Source organism: Malaclemys terrapin, chromosome 5 (assembly GCF_027887155.1).
Source record: "Malaclemys terrapin pileata isolate rMalTer1 chromosome 5, rMalTer1.hap1, whole genome shotgun sequence".
Lineage (NCBI taxonomy): Eukaryota > Metazoa > Chordata > Testudines > Emydidae > Malaclemys > Malaclemys terrapin.
This window is the reverse complement of record NC_071509.1, coordinates 89,810,343-89,830,718: the sequence shown is the minus strand read 5'-3', so window position 1 is coordinate 89,830,718 and position 20,376 is coordinate 89,810,343. Positions and strand designations below refer to the sequence as shown.

The 20,376-nt window shown below is 40.2% G+C and overlaps 1 protein-coding gene across 2 annotated transcripts in view; it reads right to left on the bottom strand.

Annotated features, from left to right (window-relative positions):
* Positions 1 to 20,376, bottom strand: part of INPP4B (inositol polyphosphate-4-phosphatase type II B) — a 309,880-nt gene that overhangs the window by 128,851 nt on the left and 160,653 nt on the right. For both annotated transcript variants that reach the window (XM_054031037.1, XM_054031038.1), the window contains exon 13: positions 9,011 to 9,119. In XM_054031037.1, the coding sequence (XP_053887012.1) occupies positions 9,011 to 9,119 (109 nt within the window). The remainder of the gene's footprint in view (positions 1 to 9,010; positions 9,120 to 20,376) is intronic.

Here is a 20,376-nt window from a genome sequence, read left to right as displayed (position 1 = left end):
CAGCTGTCAATGGCCCTAAACTGCTTGTGGCAGCCAATCATCAGCTAAGTGTAGGACCATCCTGGGTATACTCTCTTTCCCCAGCTGGGCTGCAGTGATAGCGGCATAGGAACCACTTTGGTGGCTCTACACTACCATGATTCTGCCTCTTGGGGAGATCCTCTCTCAGCCAGGTAATTCAACTTTAGGATCGCTGTTTAATGGTGCAAAATACCTGAACACAGGGGAGAATCTGATCCATAGTAACTAAGCACAGTTCTCAGGAGAAAAATATTGTGCTTGCACCTCAACCCAAAGCAGAGAGTTAAATTGTGCCATTTTGGTAAAGTCCTTTATTGGGAAAGTGTGGAAGTGCACTACTTTTAGGGGAAGCATGCATGCTACACCTGCGTTTATGATGAAACAGCGTTCTCTCCTCTCCCTGCCCGCTCTTTGTGCTGGCGCAGAAGAGAGGACAGAGCCATAGCTTCATCTCCTCCATGCCACTCTCCTATCCCTTTGAGGGAGAATGCACCAATAGGTCTGCCAAAGGCAGCAGTCCCTGTTCTCTCCCAAGCATAGAGGCTATAACCATTCGTGGCCCCTGTGTGGGAGTGTTATCCCTTCTCTGATACACACACCTGTAAAAGTGCCTGGGACAATCTGGCCAATAGAATCTAGTACACAGAAAAATATTTTGATAAGATTTTTACATACCAAATGAATGATTTGGCAAGCTGCTGAGGTTTTCTGGTAAAATTTCCAGTGAATCTGATGCACACATTTTATGGACACTGCAAAAATGTTCATCTCTCTCCCTCATGCACATACACAAAGAGAGGGAAAGTGAACAAAGAGTAATGTCTCCCTGAAAAGTGCTGTGTGACAGGCTGTGATTTCCCTTTGAAAATAAAGGCTACAATTAGATCAAACACAAGTCATTATTATTTCAACATGACTGGGGGTTTCTGTGAAACATTACCATTTCAGACTCCTCAGACAGTGGAAATGGGTTGAAGGTTATGAGACACAGGTAATAGGAACCTGAAGATTTTTGTTTTAATGAACCCCTGGTAATGAGTACATTATGGAAGAAACTCACCTCGATCAAAGATATGGACCATGTTTAATAAAAAAGGGTCTGTTTAGACAATTTAAACCCATATCAAATAATTAAAGCTCTTTTAAAAATAGTTTCAATGCTTTTTCAGCTTCAAGTTTATTTTAGTGAAGACTAGAAATATTTCAAGGGCCTTATTAAAAGCTGGCAGAAAAAACCCTCCGAACAAATCATAGAACCTAATGCAGCTTCTGGGGCACCTCTGTTTTCCTTGATGGTTAGTAGTGGAGCATTAAAGGTCTTATAATTACAAGCCTATGTGTTTTGGCTGAAGCACACAGCACCAAATTAGCTTTTAAATAAGAAGAAAAAAGTCCTTGGTGTATCTTGAAAATGATTTATGAACATTTAAAGCACTGAAGCATTACATCAATATAATGTATAGCACATCTAACTTCATGTTCCTGAACAATTTGGTTCTAAAAATAATAGTTTACTCTGCCACCTAGATTGGTGGAAAGACAGATCTTTCCATTTACTGGAAGATGAGGCAGCCTGTATTAGCAGAACAACAGAAGATTGAGCCTGAACAATTGATTTTCTTTCTCCTTCTGCTAGAAACTACAGTTGCTTAAAAAAAAACAAAAAACCTGCACATAAAAGCATTAAAAATAAATAAACATGCTATCTTGAGATTAATACAGCACAGCTGTCCACCTTCAGAAAGTAAAGAGATCCCTCCCCCCAATGAAGAATCATATGAAACTTCTGTATGTCCTATTTTTTAAGGTCTTACAGACATCACAGCAAAACACTTCTATCATTAATACAGTAGATTTTGGGGTTAGTGCTTATTTGCCCATATAGATTAAAAATTACTTCATAACAATTATTCTAATTGGTGCTGAGGTATTTACCATCTGTGCTGATCAGAGGTCATTCAGTTATAAGGGTTAGAGTGGATGTAAATCATATGTCTGATGTTTCTAGTGATAGGAGCTTTTTAAATGCCACTCAGTTTCAGGTAAAGAAATTTATAGATTGTTGAAATGCTAGCTTGAGCCAATTAGAACCTGACTAACCTGTCTTGGGATCAAATACCCACAAAAATCTTGCTTTCTCCTTACAAGATGAATTTTTGTTTTTTATTGTGTAAGTTCTTTATTTAGAAAATTCATTGTTTTAAGTATCTGGATGTACTGATCATTTGGTTATAATGATCACATAAGAGCTACAAAAATATTGTTCTTTATAATAGGACTCCCCAGTACCTCTGATACCTTCCTCATGGTGAAAATGAATTCCATATGTTTTCCAGTTCCTTTAACCAGTCTTCCAAATGATATAGAACTTTTTTTTTTTGCCTTGGTAAACTTTCTTGTAATGAATTTTATATTCACTGTTTGGTTTGACAATTAAAAAATGCAATTATGCCTCACAAACTGTAGAAGATGGAGCATAACCTTGATATTAGTTAATTTTACCTCTTACCATTTCTACTGCAGGGGTGGACTTGAATCAAAGTCAAGACATCCAGTCGAAGTTTTGCATAATTTTTAGTATGCTGATATTGTTGGATATTTCAATAAGTTGTATTAATAATCGAATAGGGGTCAAAAACATACTAGGTACTCCTGTTGTATGCAGTGACAATGTTGCCTAGAAAGCTACAGGGAACCTTCCCAGTTTGGCTTGGGAGGTAATCTCTTCCACATCTCTAAGTCTTCAGCTCAGTTAGCCTAGAGGAAACAGTTGCTAGATCTGCATTTTTATTTGTTCACTTTACATTCCGCCTGATATCGCCAGGTGTCACTTTTTCTCTCAACCAAGGCTTCAAAAAGGTGCTCTCTTTGTAAAACAGAAAATTTTAAGCTGCCCATGGAAATGCTAAGTGTGTCCTCACAGAAGCTTCATGAAGCTAAATAAACATGCATACAAAATAAAGTCGTCTTCAGGACAGTAAAAGCATTTTCTCCCTAGTAAGAATCAGAAAGTTTCTTTCAAATATTTTCTTTTGCTTTCAAATGTTGCCTATCTAAAGTGTTTCTTTGCCTTGAATATTAAGATATGGGAGATTAGTTTAGGACCATTTCATTGCTTCCCAGGGAAAAACCTGCAGGGGACCAAAGAAGGAGGACAAAAATCAGTGAATTTCCCTGGCAGAGTTTTCCCTGCACTATTTCCTCAAGTAGGTGCAGCTGGGGAGCTGTGGATTTTGGAGGCTTTGCCCCTTCCCAGTTGGGGACCCATGGGCAAAGGGCCTCTTTCATGTGGGGGAAGGAATTGTGCTTTCAGGGTTGGCTGCTGATTCATTGAACCTTCATCCCATCTAGCACCTGGGATCTACCGGAAGCCACACTGACAGTCTGTGGTACCTTGCAGAAGCTCAGTAGCAAAAGGCAATCAAAGCTCAAACCTGTATTACCTCACAGACATATCTATTTCAGGTTTCAGAGTAGCAGCCGTGTTAGTCTGTATCCGCAAAAAGAACAGGAGTACTTGTGGCACCTTAGAGACTAACAAATTTATTTGAGCATAAGCTTTCATGGGCTACAGCCTACTTCATCCGATGCATGTTGTGGAAAATACAGTAGGAAGATATATATATATATATGGGGGGGGGGGGAAATAAGCATGGGGAACTATTTCCCCATGCTTATTCCCCCCCCCCTCCAGTTCCTCATATCTCCTTGTCAATTGCTGTAAATGGGCCATTTTCATTACCACTACAGTTTTTTTTCCTCCCCTGCTAATAAAAGCTCACCTTGACTGATCACTCTCCTTATAGTGTGTACAGTAACACCCATTGTTTCATGTTCTCTGTTTATATCTATATCTATATATATCTTCCAACTGTATTTTCCACTACATGCATCTGATGAAGTAGGCTGTAGCCCACAAAAGCTTATGCTCAAATAAATTTGTTAGTCTCTAGGGTGCCACAAGTACTCCTGTTCTTTTTGCAGACATATCTATGCACATATCCAGGAACTGGCCCCATGGAGAGCAGCACCATTGCAGGCTTAGGTCTTCTGTAGACTTTGGAGGATGGAGCAGGGAGAGAGAACTGTGGGATCTGGCCCTTTGTAGTAAGAGAGTATGAAAGTAAGAGGTGGCTGCCAGTCCCCTTGCCATTCTCAGTCTTTTGACATACACCTTACTGTCAATTTCCAACTCCAGATACAAGCATGGAAGTTCCAGGAGGAAGCTCTATTGCAAGGGCCAGACACAATTACAGTCCTTGTGCTCTCTTGAGTACAGGGACTGCTCCCTCCCATCACCCAACTCAGGGGCACAAGACATCCCACAGAGGGGCCAGAGAGTGGAGAATGTGGGGCCATGGCTCCACTGACTCCTACTCCCCTACTACACCAGCCAAGCATGGAGTGGGAAGCACATTGCCCCTTTCTAATGGATGGTGCAGGATGTACACACACCCTGGGAGCTCCAAGAGGGATCATGCATCTTCTTTACAGGGCACTTTTCCCTAACTCCTGAATAAACAGGATGTAAACCCTAGGTGCTGACCACTTACAGTCACCTATGACCCTATAGGGCTTTGCCACAAAAATGAGGCTGTTAGCCCTGCTATCCCATGCACTTCCAATTCGGGTAATTACTTTCTGCCTCCCTAAATTCACTCTGCAATTTCAGGTGGATATATTTTTAATTTCCTGTCCTATATATTTGTGCAGTGATATTGTGCATTGTGTAAAAGCTGCCACATTCCCCCCACAATGCTGGATATAGTACATCTAATTGATGGGTGATGAGGATCTTATAATTTGTATGCTCAGCCAACTTTTTTGAAGGGTTTTAGGATCCATTTGGATGAAGGGTGTTATATTAATGTACATAGGAGTTATGGGAAGAGAAAAATGAATGAGAAAAACCCATTTCTGGGCTTTACCAATTCCATCCCAGACGGACTGAGGAGAAAATACAAAATATTTTCCCTGTGATTTTGCCCTTCAGCCACTTTGTTCTGCTTCAGAGGGGTAGCCGTGTTAGTCTGAATCTGTAAAAAGCAACAGAGGGTCCTGTGGCACCTTTAAGACTAACAGAAGTATAGGGATCATAAGCTTTCGTGGGTAAGAACCTCACTTCTTCAGATGCAAGTAATTGTTCTGCTGTGAATAACTGCTTCATGTCACCCTGCTCAGAACTGCATAGTGGGGTGCCAGTGAGGAAAGGAGCGGGAGAGTTGCTGACCAGGGCCCTAGAGAGGGGAGAAAAGAGGAATCACTGCTGGAGCTCCCTTCCCTCAGGCCTGCAAGGGGTGAAAGCAGACTTTCCTGCCTAAGATCCCTGCAGGCAATTATTTTTGGAGCTTGTACTAAGGCAATGGTTCACAAACTTTAAAACCCGTGAACCTCTTTCACTAAAATGTTAAGTCTCGCGAGCCCCCTCCTAAAAATGAGTATTTCCAGGGATTTTCTCCTTTACCGGAGTATAAATTATAAAAGCAGTGATCTTGGAAATATAAAATGTGTTTTTATGACATGCTTATTACACACTATTTATTATTCATTATTATTTATCATTACAGTATTTTTATTACATTATGAAAACGGCAACACTGTTCCAAGATCTCACTTTCGTAGCTTGTATCAATTTGAATAAGTCTGTTATAAGACAAGGCTCCTATGTTCCATCAAGGAGTGTCAGATGTGAAACAGCATGAAGCTATTTAAAAAGTCAACTCAAAGAGTTCCTCCTGCACAAGCATTCAGGTCTTGAGCAGTCCAGGCAAACAACACACATTACAACAAAGCTTAAACTTGTTCTTCATGATAATTTTAAAACCAATACTAGCTGCCTATTTAATTTTAAAAACAGTAAAAAATATGCACTCCCTTTCCATTTCTTATAAGAAGTCTCGAATTTTAATTCTCCTCACTGTGATAGATATGCTTGCTTTGATCTGCTTAGCTCTTAGAAGTCCAGGGGCTCCGGGCTGCTGGCCCTGTGCTGCCTGGGAACCCTAGGGACAGCTCCTGTCCGCCATTAGGGAATTTTTTCCCCAAGAACCCCCACTAACATTTCGCGAACCCCCAGGGGTTCACGAACCCCAGTTTGGGAACCACTGTACTAAGGTAAAGGCACAATGAGAGTAGAAAGAGTGGGGGAAATGATACGCGTTTGTGAGGCTTGATAGGTATTTGGAAAGAACAGACAGAAAAAGAAGAAGAAAGCATGGGAGTAGAGAAGAGAGACCAAAAAGGGGATGTGCTTCGAGATGCTTCTCAATGAAAGGATCAATACAAATGCAAATAATTCTAATGGAAAGTAATTTGAATAATTAAACTCAATTTATGAAATACACTAGCAAATGCAACTTACATACATTTTAAAATATTGTTCAATCATTTACATATGTAAACAAATTAAATAAATCAGACACAGAAAGCACTAAACATAACTGTCAATATCTGTCTGCTCTCTCTATGGGACACTGAAACTGCTCTGAAGCTGAGATAGCAAACTACTCCTGAAGCAAAGAGTGTCATGTAATGGTAACTTCAATGTTGGAATAGTTTCTTGTATATTTCAACTAGCTTCAAGAAGCTATAATTTAACTAGGGCAAGAATGTGTAAAATAAATGTTAAAATTTAAACTTTTTGTAAGATGTGATTCTGATAGCTAAGGGCATACCTTACATCTCAGGAACCGCCTATCATCCTTCTTAGCTTTGAAATAAGATGCAAGCACAACACGTGTACTGGGAAAAATAGAAGGGGACAGTAAGAGGGAGAGTGGCAGCCCAAAGTGAATGTAGAGGTGAAAGTCACATTCCTGTCAAACCAGCCATGATTCGGAAAGCAGAATCATACTTGGGGTGTAGATATCTTCCTTAACAGTGGCCAGAAAGAAAAACATCACATATACTTCACTGTCTTTTGTCTTCACTACCACAAGGGAAAGCTTTTCCCAAAACATATTTATGTTAAAGGCCAAATTTTCAAAATTGGACTTTAAAAATAGCATGCACTTTCATCTGTACATGTAATATCCACATTTGCACACTGGCATATGAATGCACAAAAGGGAAAGCAAAGGATTTGGATGGTCAAGAACTGGACAGTATTCCTGAATTTGACACACACTTTTGGTAAGACTTTGGGCAAGTCACTTAGGTTAAAATTTTCAAATACGGGGGACTAAAGTTAGGCAGCTAAATAACTGGCTGGTTATCAAAGGTGCTCAGCACTAACTGTTCTTACTGAAATTAACATACGTAGGTAACTTTGTCTCTTTAAGTAATTTAGGCTTCCATGTTCGAAAACACTAGCCTTAATGTCTCTGTGCTTTAGTTTTTCCATCCATAAAACACGGATGAAAATACAAACAGATGTTGAAAGGGTTAATGCATTGATCTATGTAAAGTCCTTTGAGATCCTCTGATAGAAGGCACTATAATAATGCCAAGTATTGTTTGCACACACAAGTTTTCACACACACACAGGGTTTGCAAGTGATGCACTTTTGGGGCACACATTTTGTTGGGCTTTTTAGAAGAACGGCTTTATAAAATGTCATTGTATGATTATTTGTTTTGTATTTGTGAATGCAAATTTCATTTACCTCCCCACTCTTGGGAGAGAAGGGGGTCAGTCTTCTGTCTGTATAGCCATTCACTGGCAACAGAACATGAAATAACTCTCAGCACCAAGTCCACTTCATGAAAATCTCTAATACTGAATGATATTTACATTGCATTTTCAAGCTTTCTTGTCTGTAAACAGTCCAGGCAAATTTTATCTTTAAGATTTTTATATCTATGCAACTTAAAATAGTAAAGAAATAATAGTTTTTAAAGTGTCAGATATGTTTGAGCTAGCCATTTTCTAGCACTACCCCTTGGCGCTGCTTTAGAACATTATGAACTAGTAGCTCAGTCATTCACTTGCCTTCAAAACTAAATATGTTGCATTTCATTTTACTCCCTTAGCATCAGAGAGGTAGGTGTGGAGTTCCTGCTGACAGCTTAAAATGCATTCTGTATTGATGGATGACTAGAGAAAATGCAAGCTGTGTGCATTGAGGGGTTAATGCAAAATCTTTTCTAAGTGACACTGAAATAAATAGTTAATCTGTATCACCTCCTGTTTTATTCTTTGTGATACTGTTAATAATAATAAACTTTGCTGAACATTGGATAGAAGAGGTAATTTCTTTTCTATGGAGAATCATGGGAATCTAGATCATGCCAGTGGGAGTCAGTACCTTGAGTTCTAATACAAGTGCCACTTACCGACTGTATAGGCGTGGCCTAGTCATTGAAGGCCTGAATTTCAAAAGCACAGAGAACTAACAACTACAGTTGAATTCAGGGGGAGCTGCAATTGCTCAGATGTTCTGAAGGGCCCACATAGCACATGCATAATCCCATGCTTAGTCAACAAAATATTTAAGTGTAATGTTGAATGTGCATAAGTGCTTTTGCAGAACTGGGGCTATAATAAAGCTTTTTTTTCTCCCTCTGAATCTGCTTCCCATTTTGCAGAATGGGAATAATAATATTTTCTTACCTACTTCACAGGGGACTTGAGAAGATTATTTAACATTTCTATAGTGCTCAGAAAAATGGAAAGTGCTATTTATAGACATGATACATGTAACTATTACAAGAAACTGCATTGGAATATAGCTACAATTACTCTCCACTTAGCATAAAGCACTTTCTTAGCAACATGTTTCCAAGCTTAAATATTCCTTAGGCTCCCTGGAATAGAGAGAGAAAACATTATAAGGTCTTTAATGTTGAGTCCAGAGTTAAAAAATAAATCTTGCTATGAATAAAATATCCCAAACAAATTTAAAGCTATCTATTGGAGAGGGGAAGATAAATGCACTGTTTCATGAAAGATACCTTAACTAGTCCAAACAGACTATCTGTTATGCATTTAACAAATAAGACTGTTTTATTATTTGATTAGCAGATAATTGTTATTTATAGAAGTACTTACTTTCGCCTTTCTGCCTCAAATTTACTCAACAGTTTCCGAAGACCACCATTCTTAAATCCCTGATAATGTGCTGCAGGGGCTCCCACTGTGATGACATCATACAGAGCATCTGGAATGGGAATAGACAAGGACTGAGATTTGCATGCGCATCCACATGTGCAGGGCATGGCTGCACTGCTGAATCCACTCTACAGGAGATGGAGGGACTGATTCTGAATAATTTACTAGGAATAACTGAGAACAGGGTCACGAGGAGGCAAAGAGAGCTAATCAATCTTTCCACACAGCCACATGCACACCTAACTAACTTAGAATTTTACCTGATTTATTGCTACCTTAATGATATACCACAGTGTAGAACAATATATCCTAGCTCTGTAGTTTACTAAGGTACAATGCAAATTGGCCTTTTGTGTATTTCACTTTATAGTGTCTTAGGTCGCTTAATTTACAGTCAAGTTGAAATCCATAGATATTATAGCCAGAAGGATCATTATAATCAACTAGTTTGACTTCTCGCATAAGACAGGGCACAGAATTTCACCCAGTGATTCCTGCATCAAGCCCATGACTTCAAGCTGAGCTAGAGTATATCCTTTAAAAAGACATCTAATCTTGATTTAAGGACTTCAAGTGACAAAGAATCCACCACATTCCTAGGTAAATTGCTCCAATTGTTAATCACCCTCACCATTTAAAATCTGCACCTTATTTCTAATTTGAATTTATTTAGCTTCAGCTTCCAGCCATTGGATTTTGGTATACCTTCTGCTTGCTGGATTAGAGAGTCTTCTCCTGTCAGGTACCAGAGGGGTAGCCATGTTAAGCTGGATCCGTAAAAAGCGACAAAGAGTCTGTGGCACCTTATAGACTAACAGACGTATTCGAGCATAAGCTTTTATGGGTGAATATCCACTTAGTCAGATGAATGTACATGAAAGCTTATGCTCCAATACATCTGTTAGTCTATGAGGTGCCACAGGACTCTTTGTTGCTTTCTCCTATCAGAAATCTTCTCATATAGGTACTTACAGACTGTAAGCATGTCATTCACTGCCATTTAATATTTTAAAGTGAAAAGTTGTATGTACTTGCTTTCTTTTAAACTCTTATGGAGTCCACATGGATTTCTTCTCTGTATTATGGGAAAGGGTGAAAACTTTTAAAACTGCCCCTTTCTTTGTGTACCAGCAGTGAGGTGCAGGCACAATTATCTGCTAGCACAAATTGTAACAAACAGAAATCTGATTTCACCTTCATGTTAGATATCTAACTGCTGTTGTTTATACATGCATTTAATAATGGCTGTAATTTTGTGCCCCCAAATTGAAATAGAATCCTCTCAGTCTCGAAAGCGATCAGTTTTTAAATATATTCAGTTTATGAATCCAAAGCATGTCTTTTTTTTTTTTTTTTTTTTGCATTCTGATGACAAATGTCCCTATAAGCAAGAACACTGCATAAATGGACTGTATTTTATTTGTGGAGCTCAGTTTCAAAGAAGATGCATTCAAACTGATTTTACACTGATGTGTGGTTGCTCTTCAGAACTCATTTAAAGCAGAAGTGGGAATAATGTCATTAGCCTTCGGTGAGCTCCAGGATTTTTAAGTAGTCCATTCATTGCAGGCCCATAGTTTTATCTGTAGTATATAATCTTGGGTTATTAGCGTTCCACTACTATAGATGACAGTAAAATCCAGATTCTCAAAAGTTCTCTAGGTGCTTAACTCCCACTGATTTCTGTGGGAGTTAGTCACCTATATATCTCTGGAGCCAAGTTTTATATTTCTTAGAACAATGGTGACTCTAAAACAGAATAGGATGAAACTGTGAGGTTAACTGGATAATGGCATCTGAATTTTTTAAAAGATAACTCATGACATATGTAAAAGGGAAGCATTCGAAAGTCTAAACCCCAGTGGTTTTGCTTTATTTTATATTGAAATCAAGTCAACACCCATGGTGGTCACTAATGAGAGCTCACAATACTTTGTATGACCATAAACCATTTTGTAAATTCTCACAGTTATTTCAGAGTAAGTTGTGATAAAGGGTGGTAAGTCATCAAATAGTCTCTTGTGTATACCCCCAAAACTGGTGAAGCATGGGGATATTTGAAAATACATCTTAAAATTATTATTTTTGAATGTGAGGGAAGGGAATGCAAAGGAGTAGGAAATAAATAATGGTTTATTTAAATCCCATTACTTTCATAAAGCTATTTACACTTATAAAATACTAGGGTTACCATATTTCCACAATCAAAAAAGAGGACACTGGGGGGGAAGCCCCACCCCCATCCACTCCCTCCCACTTCCCATCCCCTGACTGCCCCCCTCAGAGCCCCAACCCCCCTGCTTCTTGTCCCCTGACTGCCCCCTGCTGAGAACCCCCCACCCTAACTGCCCCACCCAGGACCCTATCTGTCCCCTGACTGCCCCGACCCTTATCCACTTGCATGGGTGGCAAGGTTGTAGAAATTTTGGTGGTGCCCAGAACCCACCCCCCCACCACCTGCCTAAGGCTCTGGGAGGGGGGTTGGGTGGGGGGAGGAGGTCTGGGGTGCAGGTCCTGGGCTGGGGATTAGGGTGCAGGAGGGGTGCAGGGTGCAGGTTCTGGGATAGAGTTTGGGTGCTGGGTGCAGGCTCTGGGCTGGGGCGGAGTTTGGGGGTGGGAGGCGGTGCAAAGGGAGAGGGTGCAGGCTTTGGGAGGGAGTTTGAGGGCAGGAGGGGGTGTGTGGGAAGGGGGAGGGGGTTTGGGAGGGAGTTTGGAGATAGGAGGAGATGCAGGGGTGAGGGCTGTGGGTCTGAGGATGAGGGGTTCATTATGCAGGAGGGGGCTCAGGGATGGAGCAGAGGATTAGGGTGTGGGGGGATGAGGGCTGGGGCTGAGGGGTTTGGGGCGTTGGAGAGGCTCAGGGCTAGGGTGGAAGGGCAGGGTAAGGGCAGCCTGTCTTCCCATTATTGGATGGGGGCACTAGGACCCAGGGGCAGCAGACAGCAGTTGCTGCTGGCTCTGGCAGTACAAGCAGACAAGGGAGAGGCAGGCAGGGAGGAGGCGGCCCATGGAGGGGGATGCATGGAGGGGGAGTGGCAGGTGGAGGCCGGGGACCCATCAAACCCTCCCCCGCTCCCTGACTGCCCCCCTCCCCGGACTCCCCTTACCATTCTGGCGCCACATGTTTGCAAAACATGCTGCCCGGTTGGTCGGTTGGTGTGTTACACAGGGCTGCAGACAGAGGGAGGGGGAAGCAGGGGAGGGCTCTGGCTGCTGGAGGCCAATGGGAGCGGGTCAATCGGCCCAGCCACCCAATCAGCAGCTGCACTCTGCATGGAAGGGAGGGAGGGAGGCGAGGGAGGAAAAAAACCCCGGACATTTTAACCTTGTTACCAATTCCTCCCGGGCGGCTATTTAGAGACGCAAAAGCCGGACATGTCCGGGGAAATACAGACGGATGGTAACGCTATAAAATACCCATCCCAAGCCTCTGAAAACTTATAACATTAAAACACTAACATCAATTACAAATTAAGACCTTAATATCATCAAAAGAAAACTCCTCCCCAAGCAGAAATACAAACTGATACACTCAATCATTTACTGTCAAGCCAAAACTTGGAATAAAAAGATGTCTTACAACCCGCTTGAAAGGTCAGCAAACAAGCTTTATAAGACCAGTTCCAGAGCTCAGGGCCTCCTCTCCCAAATCTAGTCCAGCTATAGCAACTGCATCAGCAATTCTCAACTGTTAGGATGATATGCAAATTCACACATTGCTTCACAGAGCACAGTCAATACTTCATATTACAAGCAGACACAAATTGGAAACCTATTTTGAATATACTTGCAATCTCAGATGGTTGAAAATTAAAAATAAAGTTAATGAAAAAAATTGAAACTTTCACATTGTTTTCATTTTGCAAGGTTCAAAATAGACCCACATGGTTTATTTTTTCATGAACATTATTGAAAACATTAATGTTTTTGTTTCCCCAAAACAGGTAATGGTAAACAATGCTGATAATATCTTCAATACAAATTTCAATTAAAATATAACAAATTTTGCATAACAAAAAAAAATTAGAAAAGACAACTGTTTACAAACTTTTTCTGTTCCAGGGGCCATTTTTCTACAAATCAATTAAGTGAGCAATTGCTTTTTGAACTACTGGAAACTTTCTGCTGGTTTTCAAAGAGACTGTAGGTTCTTGTAAAGCTTACTGCAGTAGTACAGCCTAGAGATCACAACAAACATCAGTATTTACAACATCCGTTCTACATCCGAAAAGAAAGGTCCCAATCTCATTGCCAAACTTAGAAAAACACACTCCTGACCATTACTGCTACCAGAACATCGCTTAGTGCTGGGAGAGACACTAAAGCAGCTAGTTACTAGATTCTGTGAATGTATACAAAGACACTATCACAGCAATTCATTGGTGCAAGCCTTGATTCTCAGGAATGTGCATATTTCTGAATGGTATAAAGGCTAACATCTTCCTCTTCATCTCTTTCAAAGGGAAAATCTATTAAAATGTGGTGGTTCTATTTCATATGATTGATTTCTTATGAATGCATGAGTCAGGTATTGTTGCCCTTTGGTGTATCTTATTTTCCATTTCTGTGTTCCCAATGCTGTTGCTGGGTTACAGCACTGATAGGAAAGTAAATAAAAGCTGTCACAATAGACAGACACAGCTCCTGCAGCATCATAAGAAGAACAAAATAAAGTGTTTACAAATAAAGTTGACAGAGAATGAAATATTTTCCGGCTTCAGTGTTTGTTTGTTAAATTGGAAATTTAAACATACATGTATAATATATTAAATGGGAGTATTCATTAAATGTCTAAACCAAAGCCCAGTGAAATCCAGCCCTAAATCATTATAAACGAGCACACACACGTTACATGGAAAGCTACATTTTCAGACATGAGTGATTTACTTGCATCTGTAATATCTGTGTACAAATAGGAATCTGGGGTGAAATTTGCCCCATAGAGGTAATCAGAACAAGGCCTATGCAGCACTAAAATCCCACAAGCGCTATTTTGAGTGTTTAAGTGTGACTTTTTAGTAATGCACAGGTTCTCTGCACAAGAATGAGTTTCACCCTCTTTGCATGAAGATTAGAGAATTGTGCAAATAAGCCACTCAAATGCCCAATAAACCTATGCAAATGTGGAGTATTTTAGTCACACATATTTGAAAATGTGGCTCTAAGAGTTTGAAGGAGAGCGCATTTGTCGTGTAGATATATAACATTTAAAAGTATGGTATAATATCACCAATTTTGCACAAATTTGCATTTGTAAGTGCCATCAAACATTCCTCCCACATAATCTCCAGCCTCTCAAGAACTGACTTTGGGCATCTTAGAATGAAATACTAAGACACATTTGATAGATGGAATTAAAACCTGCCTTGCATCACAATATTAAACAAGTCTGACAGTTTCAGGCTTAATGACTCATCGGCTTTTAATCACTAGCTCTATTAATGTTTACATGCTAATTTGTTTCTGAAAACCTCTTAAGAACATCCTGGATGCCTTCTGAAACATGACAAGTGAAGCATAAGATGAGGAAAGATATACTGGAAGTCAAAGTGCAACTTAGCACAAAAAGGGAGCAGGTACTACGTATTGCTCGGAGCATATATTTGACGCAAGCTGTAAGTCTTTAGTGCTTGTCAAATAAAACCTGTTTCAATAAACATCATGCACTTTGACAGGTGGATATGATATATGTTCAGGAAGTATTATGCATACATGGGTATAAGCATATCCTGATTCTCAAAGGTTTATTATTATGTATTATTTGTACTGCGTGTGTGTGTGTGTGTGTGGGGGGGGGGTGCTATTGGCCCCAGTCAGGATTGGGGCCCCATTCCGTACAAATACATGATAAAAAGATTGTGTCTGTCCCAAAGAGTTTACAATCTAAAGTCCCTATGTGCAAAGAGATACGTGTAAGCAGACCTCTCCCCTAGGCAGAGTCCCATTAATTTTGATGCACAGTATCTTTGCAGTGTCAGCATTTTACATCTGTAATTTTAATTCAGATTAATGGGAACTACATACCTAACTTCCATCTCATTCAGATGAGAAAATCTTACAAAAAACACTCCTAGAAACAAACAAACAAACAAAAGATAAGGATATTTGGAAATTATGCCTAAGAAAACTTAACCCACTCCTTTAAAACTAAAACAATTTTAGAAGAAGAGTCTAACAGCTGTCTGCTTGTCATAACTCACAAGCTAAGTGGGGTCAGACAGGTAATAGAAGAAGGGGAAACGCTAAGAAAAATCCAGGTACTGGAAAAAAAAAAAAGGTTATTGACAATTCAATAAGTGGTGCTCTTTTTTCAAAGTTGCTGTTTAAAAATATATCTACACAGTGTTGTGCTACTGAGGCTGGTGCCTTCATCTGAGACATAAAATTAAGGTTCTGAGCTCTTGTGGATTTTAAAAATGTGATAGTGCTTTCACAGGATATTGCCCACATTCAAATTTGTGTACTTATAGCCTGCCTATCCAAATCCCTTGTGTGGTTTCAGTTAGATATGGTATTCTTCAGTTCTTGTATTAAATTGTTGTGTGATTTGCTGTTAAACAGTAAACAATTCCAACATTCCAGCCAAAAGGTGGATGCTCATCCATAGTGGTAGGTGATTACAATTTTATAGATTGTACAGTTAGTAGAGGTCATCAGGTACTTTGGGTTCTGTTTAGAGTCAATGGACCAGGAAAATGTTAGAGCCTTCAACGGTGCGATTTCTGCATTTGTATTGCAATTTAGAACAAAATGTCATCAATTTATCAATGTACTGATATAAATTGATCAGTAAGCCTTGACTTTCTTACTTTATATATAAATATAGATAGATAGATACATACATACATACATACACACACACACACACACACACACACACATACACCAATGGACAAATTCCATTAAACATATCTTTTACCTGTATAAGATGATGCTAAAAATTATATGGAAGTAGTACAGGTAAGGTATTCTGTTCTAAACACTGACAACTGACATATGACACAAATTACACCTTGTGTTGCCTGGGTTGCATTTGTGGCACCTCTTGTGGCCCATCAAGGCACAACGCACTCAGCTGCAGATCTCTGCTGGTAGGTGACTGTCTCCAAAGCCAGTGCTAGGCATAAACAGACTAAACAATTGCTTAGGCCCCCAAGCACTCAAGGGGAGCCCTTATTCGCTTTTATTATGTGTTTTTGGGTTGGGGTATTCTTACTTAGGGCCCCCAATGGGCTAGCATCACCTCTGGCTGTCTCTGTGAGATCCAAGATAACAGACCCTCTGGTCAAGACATGCTTCTCTCCTACCGATTCCAAGGTATTAAGGTCCAAAGGAAAGCAGGGACAAAAAACCCCACAACTCAGAACAGAGTGGTCCGACAAACCTTTGGTGAGACCCCGTCTTTCTGTTTTAGGCTTATCTCCAAACAGTCCATGCTTCTGCTGATTCTTCTAGGTGCTTGTCATCCATTCTAACAGGGGCTCATCTGGCTGGCAAGGCAGCTCAGTCTATGGACTGCAACTAGGCTTCTGTCCCATCAAGAGAAGCAGAGCTCTGTTCTCCTCCCTGGTCAGTCCTGCACAGGGCTAGGTCTTCCCCTTGTAACTCCTCTCTCCAAGCCTGACATTTGAGGCAGTGGGGCCTACAGGCTACCTCCCATTGCCAGTGTGGGGCCTATCTACCCCCCCCCCCATCCCTTTTAAGACCATGTGAAGGGAATATGAAAACTTTCTATATTTTCAATAGGATCTGTAGTTATCTGCATTTGGTGCTCTAACTGGTCTGGTTAGTAAGCTAAGAAAAAGTTATTGCTAGCTATTACAATACATCTACACAATGAATTAGGATGAAAAATTAAGTCAGTGGTCTAGGAGCACCTGAAGTTTACTGAGGATTATTATTAGTTTGTCATTATGAGACATGACAGCATTAGTTCTGCTCTATTACAGCAGAGCTGTATATTCATTTATTTATTTACACATTGGGAAATTAGTTTTATAGTTAAGTTTTGGTAGATGCATGTGCTGCCTTGATTTATTTATATTTAAATCTATAAAAAATGCATCTAGCATGAATGTCCCTAAGCACCTGATCATCATTTAAAAAGATTAAACAATATAGTAGCCAAGTCAGACAAAAATTCTCTTGCCACCTAATATCAAATACTCCTAGGGGGATTCTGCACCAAAAAATTCTAAATTCTGCAAAATGCTACATACTTTATTTGTCAAAATAATGCAATATAATCACACCTGTTTCAATTGTTTTGGTAATGTATTTAAACTACAATACAGAAAAGTCACAATAACTGTTCAGCATTTCATAAACACATGAAACTTAAGTTACAAACACTTGCTAACTAATACCCTGAATTCTAGTTATAATCCTGAATGTTCATTAAAATTACATTACAGAACACCAAACATTAAAAAAAAAAGTAGAATGTAATTTTAAATTGCTCAGACTTTCACACATGCAAGTCATACACTTTTGCTAATCATTGTCCTGGTCCTGGCTGAGTATTTTGGGGAGTGCTTGGTTCTGATTGTCCTGACATTTTATTGACTGGTTGGTAACGGTTTTATTTGCCCTCAAAGTTTTTTTTTTTTTTTTTTAAATGGGTAAGTAAAATAAATCCTGAGCTGCAATCTAACCCCATTGTGCCACTTTGGCACAGGAAAAAAGTGAGAAAGAACATAGATCTTCCTAGCTGAGGATTCCCTTATTGTCATTCATAAGGCTCCTTTACATCACTCTGGCAACATAGGGGCCTTAAAATTTTCACAGGTTTTATGATCCTGGGGGAATTGACTGAGAATGGGAACAGTTAACTAACAATAGGAACATTAACAATGTTACTAGGTAGGCAGGCAGCTACATTTGTGCCTCAGACAATGAGATCAATTAACTAACAGGCAGGTTGCTATATTTCTGCCTCTAGCCTGCATCGTGCATAATAAAAAGCCGTACCCTTCCACGCCAGCAAGCTGCAGTAGCAAGCAAGAGGGAAAGAGTCTATCTTTCTCTCTCTTTTGTTGGCACGCATGTACGCCCAGCACCCCCACAGTGATCAACCACACAGGCACGTATGCCCAGTCCACCTCCCCCGTCTCTGAGGCTGCTCCAGGCACACTGGAACAGACGCGCTGCCTAGGCTGCCGGGGAAGAGGCGCATGTCCCCCCGGCAGATTTTTTTTTGCATTTTTCTGTGTGGGAGGCACAGAAAAATGCTGGCCATATGAATTCTGCCCCACCTCCATTAGTCGTTGGGAACACAGCGTAGAACAGATCTTGTTAGCGGAGAAATTAGGAATATTCATCAACGTCTATCTTAGGGGGATCCAGAGCGCAGGGCTTCCCAAGTCCCAACAGGAGACTGACCAGCTTCCAGCAGTTCAGCCTCAGTCACACCTAGCTGTCCTCCTCCTTCCTGTGTCTCCTTCCCGGGCAAACAAGTCACCTGGCCTCCAACTCTCACTTGGTCCTCAAACACTTCTGGCTGATTCTTGCAGAGGATGGGCCCTGGCTATCAGTTGCCAAGATACAGAGCATCAGCCATTGTCTGTGCCCAGGCAGCCAGATGGCAGTCACATCTGCCCTCTAGGGGCCTCTGCAAGTATCACACTCCTTTGTCCCACCACCTAGATACTTGAGTAACACATAGGGGAAACTGAGGCACACACGCATTATTCAGAGAAAACATGCACAACATTCCCACTTTGTCACACACTCTGTCAATGAAGCTAGAGTGATGAGAGACAACCTAAAAAGACGCAAGGGAAAGAAAAGTGCCCAGAGAACATTTCACATCACATTGAAAATTAACATAATGTATCATCATCAGAGAAACCAACTCTTATTTAAAATCTCATCACTTCAGCCCTATATCCTGACTCTACCAAGCATTGATCTTTAACAAATCCCTTCATAACATACTATTTCAGCAAATCACTTCCCAATGCAAAAATGATCGTACACATTTTCTGTAAAATAAGTCCCACAACTAGTTCAATAATTAGTATGAAACCGCATATAATACCAGACAACTCATTGGTAGTTCAAGGAAAACTCACAACAAAAATAAAAATCCTACAGCTGAAATCCTTGTTCATCATAATTCCATAAACACTATCGAAGATTCCATTGTCTCTGAAGCTGGTCCCTTTAACTCAAATCTACCCCGCAGGATCTGACTTTTAGAGGGGCTGAGCATCCGCAACTCTCATTGACTTCAACTGTAGCTACGGGTGTTCAGCATTTCTAAAAATAAGGCCCCTATTATCACTAATTATTTCTCTCAGAAATAGACCCTTATTAAAACAGAATCCTTCTGATTTCTCTAAAGGAACTTAGTAGCAACTGCTTAATTTCTCAAAGCCTGTATTGAGTGGCAGAAACTCTCAGCTTCCCCATAGGTCACACTAAGTCGATAGCTGGCAGTTAGTGAAGCCTTAAGACATTTCAGTGGAATTAGTTCTACACCCTTCATAAAGTTTTAATGTTGGGCCAAATCCTGACATCTACTCAGGCAAAATACTCATTAACGTCAATGGGCATTTGTCTGAGTATGGCCTTCAGGATTTGGCAGATAATTTTGATGGAGAATAAAGGAAAAAATTGGCTGGCTACTTAGCTTCTTTTATTGTAATAACTTTCTCTGTTACTCAGCATACAAAATATACTCTACAGAAGGTAAACAGTGCTTGTTCGCTCCGCAAACATCTCATCAAGGAACACTACTGCTTAAATATAGTTCTGCAAGCTTAAAAGAATGGACTCTAACCCCAAGGGCCCATAAACATTAGAGCAAAATGGAAAGTGAAACCCTTTACTGCCACTGGAGCAGCAGGTACTTTTTCAGACTGAATTTTGAAGCTTCATTTTGGTTTTATAATAAAATTTGTGACAGTTGGTCATGTGATAAGCCTTCTGGATGAAACCATTCCCTGCAAATCCTATTGCATGCAAACTCATGAGGAACACGTAGGACATCACAAAACTCATTGGCCTTGTTTAGAATTTTGCTTTTTCCATATTGTTGCCTGATCTTTTGATTGTTCATTGATTAGGTTATTGACTTAGTTTGCCCAGTTAGGACTCTGTAATTTGGTAGGTTCTTGTCTCAAGATAAGGCCCATTATTATCAGAATTACTCTAGGAGCCTTGTGGGGCACAGCCATGACAGCAACACTCACACTCAGGGAAGACCTGGTGTAACTGTAAAAGTGTTATGATTACAATGATTAGTCCAATAAATAAAACAATCCAAACAAGTAAAGCAATGTAATATAAAACTGTCAGCAACT